The 14,257-nt window shown below is 43.4% G+C and overlaps 1 protein-coding gene across 3 annotated transcripts in view; it reads left to right on the forward strand.

The window, feature by feature from the left end:
• The window catches only part of KDM1B (lysine demethylase 1B), a 60,799-nt gene that overhangs the window by 630 nt on the left and 45,912 nt on the right, over positions 1-14,257 (forward strand). For all 3 annotated transcript variants that reach the window (XM_032341195.1, XM_032341196.1, XM_032341197.1), the window contains 5 exons: positions 3,405-3,504; positions 5,322-5,449; positions 6,737-6,826; positions 7,366-7,477; positions 12,274-12,390. In XM_032341195.1, the coding sequence (XP_032197086.1) occupies positions 3,418-3,504; positions 5,322-5,449; positions 6,737-6,826; positions 7,366-7,477; positions 12,274-12,390 (534 nt within the window). In that variant the 5' untranslated portion in view covers positions 3,405-3,417. Of the gene's footprint in view, positions 1-3,404; positions 3,505-5,321; positions 5,450-6,736; positions 6,827-7,365; positions 7,478-12,273; positions 12,391-14,257 lie in introns of those variants that run through there.

Raw genomic sequence — 14,257 nt, forward strand, 5'->3', positions numbered from 1 at the left:
GCGGCCGGCGCCGAGCCCGCAGTCCGGGGGTGGGAACTCCCCGGCCGGCTCTTCCCAGCCGAGGTGCGGCGGCGAGGAGCCCGCCCCCCGCGCAGGTGGAGTAGGGACGCTCCGGCGCGGCCACCACGCGTTCGGACGCGAGCGGCTCTGCCCGGTTGCTGGGGTGACTCCTGCGGGCCCGGGCGCCGGGAGGGGGCGGCCCGATTGCCGGGGCTGTTCGTCAGCAGCCCGGCAGCGGGCAGGTGAAAGAGGAAGGAAGAGAGGCAGGCCCAGCTGTAGAAAGTTAAGGCTCCGTAACGTGGAGCCGAGCCAGATGGAGGCCCAGCCCTCCCTGGGGTGGGGGGCGGGCGCCCCCGGACCGCTCCATGTGGGGAGCCCCTCGCCCTGCAGGTACGCACGCCGCTCAGGGCTGCTGCGTTTGGTTCCGGCAGTGTTTCTGTTTTTGTTGTTTGTAATGTCTTGTAGTGGAAGAAGGGGCGGGAGGGAAGGTTTCTTCAGGAGATACAGGAGAGAATGACCATCAAGAATGAAATTGCCTTTCCGGCACAGAAAGTCGTCAGAAAGGCATTCAGGCAGTTAGTTGCACGGGGTCTCTATTTCGGGAAACTTGGTTAGCGTGGGTACAAGGAGGTGCTAGTCCTGCCGTATTTTCAGCGGCCCGGAGGGAAATTCTTGTTTTTGTTGTCTCTGAAGAAGTTTCTGGTAGTTTGTCTCATTTTTAGACATGATGCTGGCGCCCCTTTTTATTCTGGCCTCAAGTCTTTTGGATTCATGTTTTTGTGAATTCTGGGTGGTTTTTTTTGTTTTTGTTTTTTAATCAAATCAATAAGCTACTTCAGAAAAAAAACCTGGCAATTTATTAAAATAGAAATCGAGACATTTATATATCCATGTATATATTTATCTCCCCCACCCAAAAAAGTCACTTTTTTCTGCTTTTTTGTCACTTTAAAAGAAAACCAAAGCTACGCACTTAAAATTAAGAGGAGATATGCTTATATAATGATATTGAACATGAAACAGATTGGTTATATTTAGTTAGGTGTGTTTATCAGTTTGAAAAACAAGGGGAGAGCACTTTGAGTATGCTGGTTTGTTAGCACTTGTGCTAAGTATTTCTAAGATTATATTGAGAAGCACAAAAGCAGTAGTTCTTCCAACTTAACAATTTTTCCCTTCATCGTAAGCCCCAAACCCCAGCAATGGTGAAAACAGAAATTATAGTGTCAGAAAACGATGAGGGAGGGGCGCCTGGGTGGCTCAGTGGGTTAAAGCCTCTGCCTTCAGCTCAGATCATGATCTCAGGGTCCTGGGTTTGAGTCCCGCATCCGGCTCTCTGCACCTTGAGGAGCCTGCTTCCCCCTCTCTCTGACTGCCTCTCTGCCTACTTGTGATCTCTGTCCATTAAATAAATAAAAATTTTTTAAAAAGATGAGGGAATATCACTGTGAATTATATAATTAAAGGTGAAAGTGTACGAACAGTAAAAAAAATCTTATGTTTTTCCTAGAGAACACAGATTTAACAGTGGCTTTTATAGTTAATGTTGTCCTTTCCTCTTAGTTTCTTGAATTATATAATTCTTCATTGCAATTAAATATTTTCCAGTACACATTTGGATTAAAATGTCTGTTGAAATTTCTGGAAACTATGCTTTCTTTTGAGTTGCCAGTATTCCTACATGACAGGGCCAAATGTTGCATGAAACAAGGCTGGTTATATTTATGCTCCCAAACCCCACATTAGACTCAAATATTTTTGTTGCAATCCTTACACATAGTATACGTTTACATATACTATGGATGTGTATACACACACACACGTATATATATATTTACATGTGCTTAGTGGCTCATTTTATAAATAATGTGGAATATATGCATTATATAAAGAGATTTGTTAAGATTGGACAGCCTTTTGAAAATATAAATGTGATCCAGAAAGCCTTTGGGTGTAAAAATTACAGGTACACAGTAGTTCTGTTTACATCAGGGTGCTTTATCCAGTATAATGGTATAGAACCAAAAGGCAACTTATCTGATGCTTAATTCTAATGCATTTCAGAACATGTATATGGTTTTTGCATTCATAACTAAATTAGTGGTATTGAGAAAGTGAAGACCGAGGAAGACTAACAATGGTGGTAAAGAGGGCCTTCCTCTTTACCACCATTGTCAGGGTTTTTCAAAGTCAGTGTAGGTGGGGAAGGAAGTTTTCACATGTGTTGTTAATAATCCATGAAAAATGCTCTTATGAATGTTGGTACAACTCTCGGATACAAAACAGTAGGATTGCAAGGACCTCCAAGCTTTTCTCCAAGGTGAAGATTATATTTGTGGAATTTGTAACTTAAAACTCTTTCCCACTTTAAAATTCCTTACCCATAGGTATGTCCTATTTTCATGTTATTGTGTGTGTGTGTGTGTGTGTATAGTAAATGCACAGATCAGGGAAGGAATTGTGATGATTGTAAAATCTGTATGTTATTGCATACTTATGGTAAGCATTTTTATTTTTTATTTAATTAGAAATACTAATTCAATAATACTTAATCTTTCATGGTTACTATGCATGACTTTTCTTACCGATTTTAGTTCTTAATGCTTATTTAACTGTGCTGTTGTTAAGCCAGTTTGAAAGATCGTAAATTTTTCTAGTAGAAGATACCAGTGACTGTCCAACCCAGATTCCTAAATTCAATAGTGACTGGACAGTGCGCCTGAGATTGTATTGTGAGGGAGCAAGTGAGTTTTCTTTGTAAAGTATAGTAAGACTAATTTTAGGTGCTATTGAGAAGACACAGAGGGAGAGGAACAGATGAAGACCAGGTGTTTTCACTCACCAAAGTGAAACAGTATAATAAACAGGTTTATTGGTCATCTGTGTGGTGGTTCTTATTTTTACATTTTTTTTTAAAGATTTTATTTATTTATTTGACGGAGAGAGATCACAAGTAGGCAGAGAGGCAGGCAGAGAGGGGGGGGAAGCAGGCTACCTGCTGAGCAGAGAGCCCGATGCGGGGCTTGATTCCAGGACCCTGAGACCATGACCTGAGCCAAAGGCAGAGGCCCAAGCCATTGAGCCACCCAGGCACCCCTATTTTTACATTTTTAAATGTATGTACTACGAATGGACAGCATTTGTTAAGTACTTGTAGTATGCTAGGTCTGGTGCTTTAAATAATCTTTCTCTTCACACTACTACTAGAGTTCACACTTGTGCCCACTTTACATATGGGAACACTGAGGCTTGGTCTTAGATTAAGGACCTTGAAAGCAGGGTCTTCACACTAGGCAGTCTGACTGCAGAGCATATGTTCTTACCTGGGAAACCACATAATAACTTTGCTCCAGAGTGCTGAAAGTGTTACTGTTTACTTATTTGACTTAATTTTGTTTTTGAAGATTTTCTGAAGCAATGGCAACACCACGGAGGAGGACAAAGAAAAAAGCATCTTTTGATCATTCCCCGGATAGCCTGCCTTTGAGGAGCTCCGGTAGGCAGGTATGAAATCATCAGTTCATCAGTGCCCCTGTTGGGTTTTGTTTGTTTGTTTTTAGAGAAAGAGTGCAAGCAGGGGTGGGAAGAGGAGGAGGAGGCAGAGAATTCTGAGCAGGCTCCACGCCCCAGCAGAGCCCCTGCAGAGGGCTTGATCTCATGGCCCTGAGCTGAAATCAAGAGTTGGCTGCTTCTCCGACGGGGCCGCCCAGGTGCCCCGAGTTTATTTATTTTTAAGTCATCTCTGCACCCAGCATGGGGCTTGAACTCTCAACCTTGAGATGAAGAGTTGCACGCTCCACTGACTGAGCCAGCCCGGCGCCGCACAGCGTGAGGACGATTGCGGCTGAAGTATTAGAGATGGAAAGGTGCATTTCCAGTCCTCAAGGAACTTAGAGCCTAGCGGAGAAACTCCCCGTGGAACGATCACAGCGTGGTGTGATACAGTGAGAGAATGTAGGAGAAAACTGTGTCTGGCAGAGGCCGTGGCAAAGACAGGGGCATCGAGTGTGAATCAGCGTGAGCCGTTCAGAGAACCACAGCTGTGTGGTTGCTCCCAGGATGTGAGCTGAGGCCAGATCGTGCTGGGCTTGGCCTCGTTCACAGGAATGCGGGCTTGAGCGTGTAGCCGGTTGGCTGCTGTTGGCAGGTTACTTGCTGCCATCCCTTTTCTAGGGCTTTTTTTTTTTTTTTTTAAAGAAAAATATTGAATGACGTCACTCTTTTTCTAAAATTATTCAGCTTTTGGGAGCACCTGGCTGGGTCAGTCAGAAGAGTTTGCCACTCCTAACTTTGGGGTTGTGAGTAGCCCCGTGCTGTGTATAGAGAGGACTTGAATAAACACATGAACTTGGGGCGCCTGGGTGGCTCAGTGGGTTAAAGCCTTTGCCTTCGGCTCAGGCTATGATCCCAGGGTCCTGGGATCGAGCCCCGCATTGGGCTCTCTGCTCGGCAAGGAGCCTGCTTCCTCCTCTCTCTCTTCCTGCCTCTCTGCCTACTTGTGATCTCGGTCTGTCCAATAAATAAATAAGATCTTTAAAAAAGAATACATAAACTTAAAAAAAATAAAATTATTCCATTTTTTTTTAAACTGCAGTACTGAAAGGATGTGACTGCTCTAATTAAAGAAAGAATAGTCTTGGGGCGCTTGAGTGGCTCAGTTGGTGAAAGGTCTGCCTTCTTGATGTCAGGGTCCCTGCTCAGCGGGGAGTCTGTTTCTCCCTCTCCACCATTACACTGCCCCCCCCCAACTCATGCTCTCTCTCACTCTCTCTCTCTTTTTTTTTTTCTTAAAGATTTTTTATTTATTTGACAGACAAGTAGGCAGAGAAGCAGGCAGAGAGAGAGAGAGAGGGGAGGAGGCAGGCTCCCCGCTGAGCAGAGAGCCTGATGTGGGGCTCGATCCCAGGACCCTGGGATCATGACCTGAGCCGAAGGCAGAGGCTTGAACCCACTGAGCCACCCAGGTGCCCCTAAATAAAATCTTTTAAAAATTTTTGATTTTTTTGATTTGAGAGTGGCTGTTGTTTTGACTGGTACACCTTTCTGCCGAGAAAGCCCCAACGTTTCTTAGCTCGCATTTCAGCTCCGTCCTCAGAGACCTGTTGTTCAGGTGCTGCTTCTGTGTCTGCAGCAAGTCTGAATTATTTGCACACTGCCCTGCCGTCTCAAGGAACTTGCGGTCCTGTCAACCCCTCACCTCCTGGCAGGGTGTTGTTGTTGATCTTCACAAGGTGAAGGTTCTTTCCGTCCTGAACCTTCCACCTTCTTGCCCCGGGGGCCGTTGCGGGGAAGTCGTGTAACCTCAGCCGGTTCTTCCTCAGGCGAAGAAGAAAGCAACGGAGACGACAGACGAGGACGAAGATGGCGGGTCAGAGAAGAAATACAGGAGATGTGAGAAGTCGGGCTGCACCGTCGCGTGTCCCGTGTGCTTTGCAAGCGCTTCGGAAAGGTCTGTGTGGCTGGCGCGCCTCGGCCTCCCCGCCCTGCCCGGGAGAGCATTCCTGGTGGGAGGCTCAGCCTGCAGGACTGTTTCCCTAAAGATAGAGAGAGATACTGTAAGTCACCTAAGAATAGAGACTCGTTGGGCATTTCTGCGTCCCACACCCTCCTGGGTGCTTTCCCCCCCTCCACCCGAGACCTAGTCAGAGCAGCTCTCCGCAGCTGCCGCCAGTGTCCCTGGTCCTGCCCGCTGCTGGCTGTCCCTCTCCTGGGGGCTGAGGGTCAGGGGTAAGGATGCAGTACAGAGGACCCTGGGCTCCCCATGGGGAGGGACACATGCTGGTCCCCACGGGGAGCATGTGTCCCTTTCCCTGCGCTGCTTCTCCCCTCCAAAAACATCCCTCCTCTTCCAGCGGACACGTACCGGTCTCCCTGATACCAGGAAGCTCCCTTCACTTTTGTCCTTTTTATGGGGACAACCCAAGCATCACCTTTGACATCCCAAGAAAAATCTCCAGTGAAGGCTTCCAAGTCAATAAAACCTGGAAAACAAACCCCATTTTTATTTTTATTTTTATTTATTTTTTTTTTTATTTATTAATTTGACAGAGAGAAATCACAAGTAGACGGAGAGGCAGCCAGAGAGAGAGAGAGGAGGAAGCAGGCTCCCTGCTGAGCAGAGAGCCCGATGCGGGACTCGATCCCAGGACTCTGAGATCATGACCTGAGCCAAAGGCAGTGGCTTAACCCACTGAGCCACCCAGGCGCCCCACCATTTTTATTTTTTAAGCACAGAGAGGTGATGGTGTTAGCTCCTTCCTTGGCTACGTTCATGGCCGTGTGACGACGACAGGTTCTGGTCTCTGGAGAGCCTGTCGGATGGTCGGATTGCAGCTGGCGGTTCCGTGTTGGGCCATATGTTCCTGCTGGAAACTGTCCTTGTCTCCTTTGTACCCCTGCCGCTTGCAAAGCAAGCACGGCGACACTCCTTTTCATGTCCTAAAACTCATTGCCCTTGGGGAGTCTCGATAAAACTTCTGAGCCCCAGGCCCTCGAGCCCTCGTGGTTGCGGCCAGCTGGGTTCGGTACTGGTGGTCTTTAAATCCCTGTGTCTTCGTCAGGTTTTATTGTGGATCTGACATCCTTTTAAGTTTCCTGGTCATCTGCTCTCGGCCGTTAGGATTCTAAGTGGACATGGTACAAAATGGGCTCCTAGGATGTACTTAAGACTTGTTTTGAAAAAGCGAGAAAGAATGCTTACTCATTACCAAAGCTACACATTTTTTGCTATTTTCAGATGTGCCAAAAACGGCTACACGTCCCGATGGTATCACCTCTCCTGCGGGGAGCATTTCTGTAACGAATGCTTTGACCATTACTACCGAAGGTTTGTTCCCTAATTGCTGGAGCTTGCGCGGTCCAGGGGATGTGGCGGGAGGGCGAGGGGGCCTGCAGAAGGAGCCCCCGGGCTTCCTGAAATTTTCCACCCTTTAAGCCACGTCTGAGCCGACGAGAGCTGTGCAGAACTCTCATGCGGTGGCTGGGTGTGTGGGTGCTATGCGTGTGCACGTTCGGGGCTCAGAAGGCACCTGCCGTGAGGTTCTAATCTGCAGGTTCTGAAAAATCTGGGCCCTGCTCTGCTGTTCTGTGACTGTGCATGTGGCCAGTGATGCAGAGATTTGGGGGAGGAGGCTGAGAACTGTGGGGTGCCAGACAGATGGGGAGCCATCCTGTCTTCCTAGTTTTCTATCCTGAACTAGAAGGAACGCACCGTTCCTGATCATCCGTTTGAAGGGGGCTGAGATAACTCGCCCTCTCTTTATGATACGGCCAGTTAAATCCTTTACAGAAGACTTGCTCACCTGCCTCCTGTTTGGAGACCCTGGTGAACTTCTAGCTTGATATATTTATTTTTATTCTTTTCAGCCATAAGGACGGATATGACAAATATATGGCCTGGAAAAAAATATGGACTAGCAATGGAAAAACCGAACCTAGTCCCAAAGCTTTCATGGCGGACCAGCAGCTCCCCTACTGGGTAAAAAGTGTATTGTCCTGGAAAATATCTGTGGGGCGCAAGACAGGAAAGGATGACATAACTGATTTTTAGGAAATCTTTCTGTTATTACACTTATTCTTCTTTCTGGGTCTGTTAAAACATCACATTTTTTATTTCTGTTGGAAACGTTGGTAATTCACATAGTACAAAGAAGAAGCGTACAGATCCTAGTTAGGTCGAAAATCACACTTTGTGTATAATTTTTTGTAGCTTTTAGTTTATCGATTTAATTTTACATTTCCATTTAGCCGTTCTTTGACAATATAATTTAGTGATTGTATCTGTTAGGTAACTATGTTACGTAATAAGTGATTTGCTAATTTTTAAAAATATAGGTATTTTTGAGCTTCTCTTTTACACACCTAAAATTTTTTTTATCAATGCAAAGTTCACATAACATGAACTTAACTTTTTTTTTTTTTAGTTTTATTATTTTAAGTACTCTGTGCACCCAACGTGGGGCTCGAACTCATGACCACAAGATCAAGAATTGTAAGCTCTCGCCTGAGCTAGTCAGGTGCCCCCAAAGTAACCATTTTCAAGTGCACGATTTAATGCCATTTAGTACATTGATAGTACTGTGCAACCAAATATTAATTCCAAGGCATTTGCACCATTCATAGAGGAAGCCTGTGCACATTGAATAGTCACCTTCTGTTCCCTCTCCCCTAACCCCTGGCAACCACCGATCTTTGTTTTTGTGAAGTACCTATTTTGGATGTTTTATATGAAGGAATCATGCAGTATGTGATGTTTTATGACTGACTTCTTTCACGTGGTATCATGTTTTTAAGTTCATGTGTGTTGTAATTCATTCCTTTTCACGGGTACTGTTCCTTTGGACGGATTGGTTGGACATTTGGGTTGTTTTCACTTCTTAGTTATTGCATACAGTTGCTCCTGTGGACATTTGTGCATGAATATTTGAATACCTGTTTTCAGTTCTGTTTTGCATATACCTAGCAATAAAACTACTGGGTTGTATGGTAACTCTTTAACCCTTTGAGGGACTGCCAGACTCTTCTGTAGCAAACTGCTACACAGTCTCCATTCCCAGCAGCACTGTGTAGCGGTTCAAAACTCACCACATGTCCACCAACTCTTGTTTCCCATTATTTTGATTCTAGCTATCGTGGTAGGCATCAGTGATAGATAACCCTGGCGGGAGTATCTCATTGTGGTTTTGATTCGCATTTTTGTAATGAGAAATATCTGTGCAAGTCTTTTGCCCATTTTTTAAAAATTATTTGATTATATTCCCTGCGCTATGCTTTTTGTTTCTGTGACTTATTAATTAATCAGTAACTGGAAGTTTGTAGCTCTTAATTGCCTTTACCTGTTTCACCCCTGCCTCTACCCTCCTAGCCAGTTGGTTCTCTGTCATTAAGAGTCTCTTTTGCTTTTTTGTTCATTTGTTTTTGAGGTTCCATATATAACCAAAATCCTATGGTATTTATTTTTGATTCGTTTCACTTAATACACTGTTCTCCAAGTTCATCCATGTTGTGACAAATAGCAAACTCTCATTCTTCTCTAGGTTTGTGTAATATTCCATTGTGTGTGTATATATCATTTCTTTTATATTCATCTCTTGATGGACACTTGGACTGCTTTCATATCTTGGCTATGTTAGATAGTGCTACAGTAAATATAGGGCACGTGTATCTTTTCAAATTAGTGTTTCTATTTTCTTTGGGTAGATAGCCCAGAAGTGGAGTTACTGGATGGATCCTATGGTGATTCTATTTATTTTTTGAGGAAACGCCGTATGTTTTCCACAGTGCTTGCAGCAATTTGCATTCTTACCAACAATGCACGAGTGTTCCTTTTCCTCTACATTCTCGCCAATACTAATTATTTCTTGTCTTTTTAATACTAGTCATTCTCACAGGTGTAAGGTGATCTCATTGTGGTTTTGATTTGCATTTCCCTGATGATGTGTGATGTTGAGCATCTTTTCATGGGTCTCTTGGCCAGCTGTAGGTGTTCTTTGGAAAAATGTCTATTCAGGTCCTCTGGCCATTTTTAACAGATTATTTGTTTTCTGGGTATTGAGTTGTAGAAGTTCTTTATATAATTTGGATATTAACTCTTTACTGGATCTATCATTTGCAGATGTCTTTTGTTCGCTGGGTTGCCTTTGGGTTTTAATGTTAGTTTTTTCACTGTGTGAAAGTTTTTTATTTTAATGTAGTCCCAATTGTTTATTTTTGCTCTTGTTTCCCTTGCCTCAGGAGACCTATCCATAAATACATTGCTAAGGCCAATGTCCAGGAACTTTATTGCCCCTGGTTCCTTTTGGAAGTATTACAGTTTCAGGTCTCACATTTAGATCTTTTCATCCATTTTGAGTTTATTTTGTGTATGGTGAGAGAAAGTGGTCCAGTGTCATTCTTTTGTATGTAGCTGTCCAGTTTTCTCAGCACCATTATTGAAGAGACTGTCTTTCCCCCCTTGTATGTTCTTGCATCCCCGTTGTAGATTAATTGATCATATAAATATGGGTTTATTTCTGGGCTCTCTATCCTGTTCCAGTGACCTCTGTGTTTTTGTGCCAGTACCATAGTGTTTTGATGACTACAGCTTTGTTGTTTATCTTGAAATCTGGGATTGTGATACCTCCAGCTTTGTTCTTTCTCAAGATTGCTTTGGCTGTTTGAGGTCTTTCGTAGTTCCAAACAAATTTCAGGATGATTTTAGTTCTGTGAAAAATGCTTTTGGTATTTTGATAGGAATTGCATTAAATCTATAGATTGCTTTGGGTAGTACGGACATTTTAACAGTATCACTGTTACTGTTCCATGGGCGTGGTATATCATTCCTTTTGTGTCATCTTTAGTTCTTTTTGTTAATGTCTTATAGTTTTCAGAGTACGGGTCTTTCACTTTCTTGGGTATTTTTATTCTTTTTGGTGTAATTATAAATGCGATTGTTTTCTTAATTTCTTTTTCTGCCACTTCATTATTAGTGTGTAGAACCACGACTTATTTCTATATATTAATGTTATATTCTGAACCTTTCCTGAATTCATTTATTCTAATAGTTTTTTGGTGGGGTCTTTAGAGTTTTCTATATATAGTATCATGTCATCTGCCAATAGCGATGGTTTTATTTCTTCCTTACCAATTTGGATGCCTTTTATTTCTTTATGCAGCAATCAGACAAAAATAAAAGCATCTTTTTTAAACAACCCATTTTTATTTATTTATTTTTAAAGATTTTATTTATTTATTTGGCAGAGGAGAGACACAGTGAGAGTGAGAACACAAGCAGGGGGCGTGAGAGAGGGAGAAGCAGGCTTCCTGTTGAGCAGTAAGCCTGATGCGGGACAGGATCCCAGGACCCTGGGATCATGACCTGAGCTAAAGGCAGACGCTTAAGGACTGAGGCATCCAGGCGCCCCTCAACAACCCATTTTTAGTTGGGTTGTTTATATCTTTCAGTATTGAATTGTAGGAGTTCTTTATATATTCCGGATCCTAAATCCTTGTGATATATGACTTGCAAATATTTTTCCTATAGGTTGCCTTTTCACTTCTGGGTAGTTTTTTGATGTGCAAAATTTTTTATTTTGAAGTTTAGTTTATCTGTTTTTTTCTTTTGCTGCTTGTGCTTTTGGTGTTCTCTCCATGAACCTGGCCAAGTCTGAGATCACGAAGATCTTTTCTTCTAAGATTTTTATCACTTCAGACCTTCATTTAGATGTTTGATCCATCCTGAGTTAGTTTTTTTTTTAAGATTTATTTTAGAGAGAGAGTTCACAAAGACAGGAGGAGGAGATGAGGGAGAAGGGGAGAGAGTCTCGGGCAGACTCCCCGCCGAGTCCAGAGCCTGACACAAGGCTCAGTCTCACAACCCATGAGCTCAAGGCCTGAGCTGAAACCAAGTGTCAGATGCTTCACTGACTGAGCCACCCAGGCACCCCCAATTTGAGCTAAATTTTGTACGTAGACATCCAGCTTAATATTTTCCATATGCATATCTGCACACTTGAAAAGAAAATCTTATATTTTGGAATCTAAAATTTACAGAAAAGTTATAAGGATAGTAGCCGAGAATTCCCATATATCCGTCATCCAGTTTCCTCTAATGTTACCACCCACCAACCACAATGTAAAGCTCAGAAATCACCATTGGTGGGACGCCTGGGTGGCTCAGTTGGTTAAGCAGCTGCCTTTGGCTCAGGTCATGATCCCAGCGTCCTGGGATCGAGTCCCACATTGGGCTCCTTGCTCAGCAGGGAGCCTGCTTCTCCCTCTGCCTCTGCTGCCTCTCTGTCTGCCTGTGCTTGCTCTCCACCCCCCCCCCCCAATAAATAAATAAAATCTTAAAAAAAAAAAAAAAAAAGAAAGAAATTACCATTGGTACTGTCCTAATAACAACATTACAGACTTCGGTTGGATTTCACCAATTTTGTCCTCCTCACTGTTCCAGGATCCCATCCGGAACATCACACTGCATTTCTGTGATACTTTTGACTAAATTTAATTCTTGATCATTTCCTTAGGTTAGAGCTGGAAAGCCTATGTGACAACCGTGTTCAGATCCCCTTTGTACTTTCCTGCTGCCTGAGCTAGTATTGAATCAGAAGTCGTTACCCCAATGGGGTAAACGTGGATTATATGGGTGATGGTGATGGGGGAGGCAAAAGTACTTAGAAGTACAAAAAGGCTGGTCAGGTCTTGTGGAAAAATGGCAGAGCGAGTGGAGGAGGGTGGCCATGCCAGCTCACGATTAGCCAACTCACTGACCTTGACATACTGCTTTCCATCTAGGTTCAGTGTACAAAACCCGAGTGCAGAAAATGGAGACAACTTACCAAGGAAATCCATCTCACGCCACAGATCGCAAGGACCTACAGATGTGGTATGAAATTGAATACTACTATGAAGGTATGATCTCTGTCGGTTTTCCTTTGGCATTAACGAGTCGGTTAATTTCGTTGTAACTAAAGAGTGATGGTGTGTATTTTTCATTTATTGTATTGATCATTTTATTGGGATTGCATCAGACTATGTATAACAGGACCCCAATTGAGGACTTTTTTTTTTTTTTCCTCATGATAAGCAGTTTGGAAATAGCCTGCCCAGGGCTGGTGTGGCTGCCCAGGGAAGTCTCCCTTCTAGTTTCCAGTCCCACCAGGAGATGGTTGCCGCTCTGTCAGCCTTTGTGTGCAGATTCTAAGCAGAAAAGATGAGAAAGGCAGAGGCCGAGAAGGGTGCGCCAGCTGCGCTGCTCCCTCTTTTATTGGTAAAGCAGTAGCCTCCAGAAGTTCCAACAGTGGATTTCTCTTTACATCTCATTGCTGGAACCGGATCATGCACCCGCTGTGAACAACAGTAGAGACAAAGGAAGTGTAACTGAGCAAAATCAAACAAAACCAGGATCCTTTTAGTAAGGAAGAATGGATGAATGGATATGTTTGGGCAATTGGGACTCTGACATGGTTGGTATACTGGTATTCTCTCTCTATATTTTTCTGACATGTGGTAATTAGTATTTAAAATGTCTAACTTGGGGCACCTGGGTGGCTCAGTGGATTAAGCCGCTGCCTTCGGCTCAGGTCATGATCTCAGTGTCCTGGGATCGAGCCCCGCATCGGGCTCTTTGCTCAGCGGGAGCCTGCTTCTCTCTCTCTCTCTCTCTGCCTGACTCTCCGCCGACTTGTGATCTCTCTGTCAAATAAATAAATAAAATCTTTAAAAAAAAAAAAATATGAAGTAACTTTAAAAAAAAAAATAAATAAAATAAAATAAAATGTCTAACTTTTTTTTTATATTAGTTTCAGGTATGTAATCTAGTGATTGAGTAATTCCATACTTGGTACTCGTCATGATAAATGCGCTCCTAAATGCTCCTCCTTCTTTTCCTTCCCCTACCTGTCTCGCCTCTGGCAACCACCAGTTTGTTCTGTATATTTAAGAGTCTATTTCTTGGTTTGTTTTTCTCTGTTCTTTTCCTTTGCTTGTTTGTTTTGCTTCTTGAACTCCACATACGAGTGAAATCATATGGTATTTGTCTTTCTCAGACTGACTTTTATTTCATTTAGCCTATACTCCCTAGATCCATCCGTGTTGTTACAAAAGGCGAGATTTCATTCTTCTTTTATGGCTGAAAAATGTTGCACTGTGCGTATATACCACGTCTTTATCCATTCATCTGCTGTTGGACACTTGGGCTTCTTCTGTAATTTCGCAATTGTAGATAATGCTGCAGTAAACAAACAAGTGTATATATCCCTTTGAACTAGTGTTTTTGTATTTTTTGGGTAAATACCCACTAGTGCAATTACTGGATCATAGGGTAGTTCTGTTTTTGACTTTTTTTTTTTTTAATATTTTATTTATTTATTTGACAGAGAGAGAGAGAGAGAGGCAGAGAGGGGGAAACAGGCTCCCTGCTGTGCAGAGAGCCCAATGCAGGGCTTAATCCCAAGACCCTGAGATCATGACTTGAGCGGAAGGCAGAGACTTAATCCACTGAGCCACCCAGGTCCCCCTGTTTTTAACTTTTTGAGGACCTTCCATACTGTTCTCCACACCAACTGCACCAGTATGCATTCCCACCAACAGTGCAAGAGAGTTTCTTTTTCTCCACACTCACCAACACTTGTTGTTTCTTGTGTTTTTGATTTTAGCATTCTGACAGGTGTGAGTTGATACCACACTGTGGTTTTGATTTGCCTTTCCCTGGTAAATGATGTGGAACATCTGTTCATGTGTCTGCTGGCCATCTGGATGTGGTCTTTGCACAGATGTC

Source organism: Mustela erminea, chromosome 4 (assembly GCF_009829155.1).
Source record: "Mustela erminea isolate mMusErm1 chromosome 4, mMusErm1.Pri, whole genome shotgun sequence".
NCBI classification, from domain to species: Eukaryota; Metazoa; Chordata; class Mammalia; order Carnivora; family Mustelidae; genus Mustela; species Mustela erminea.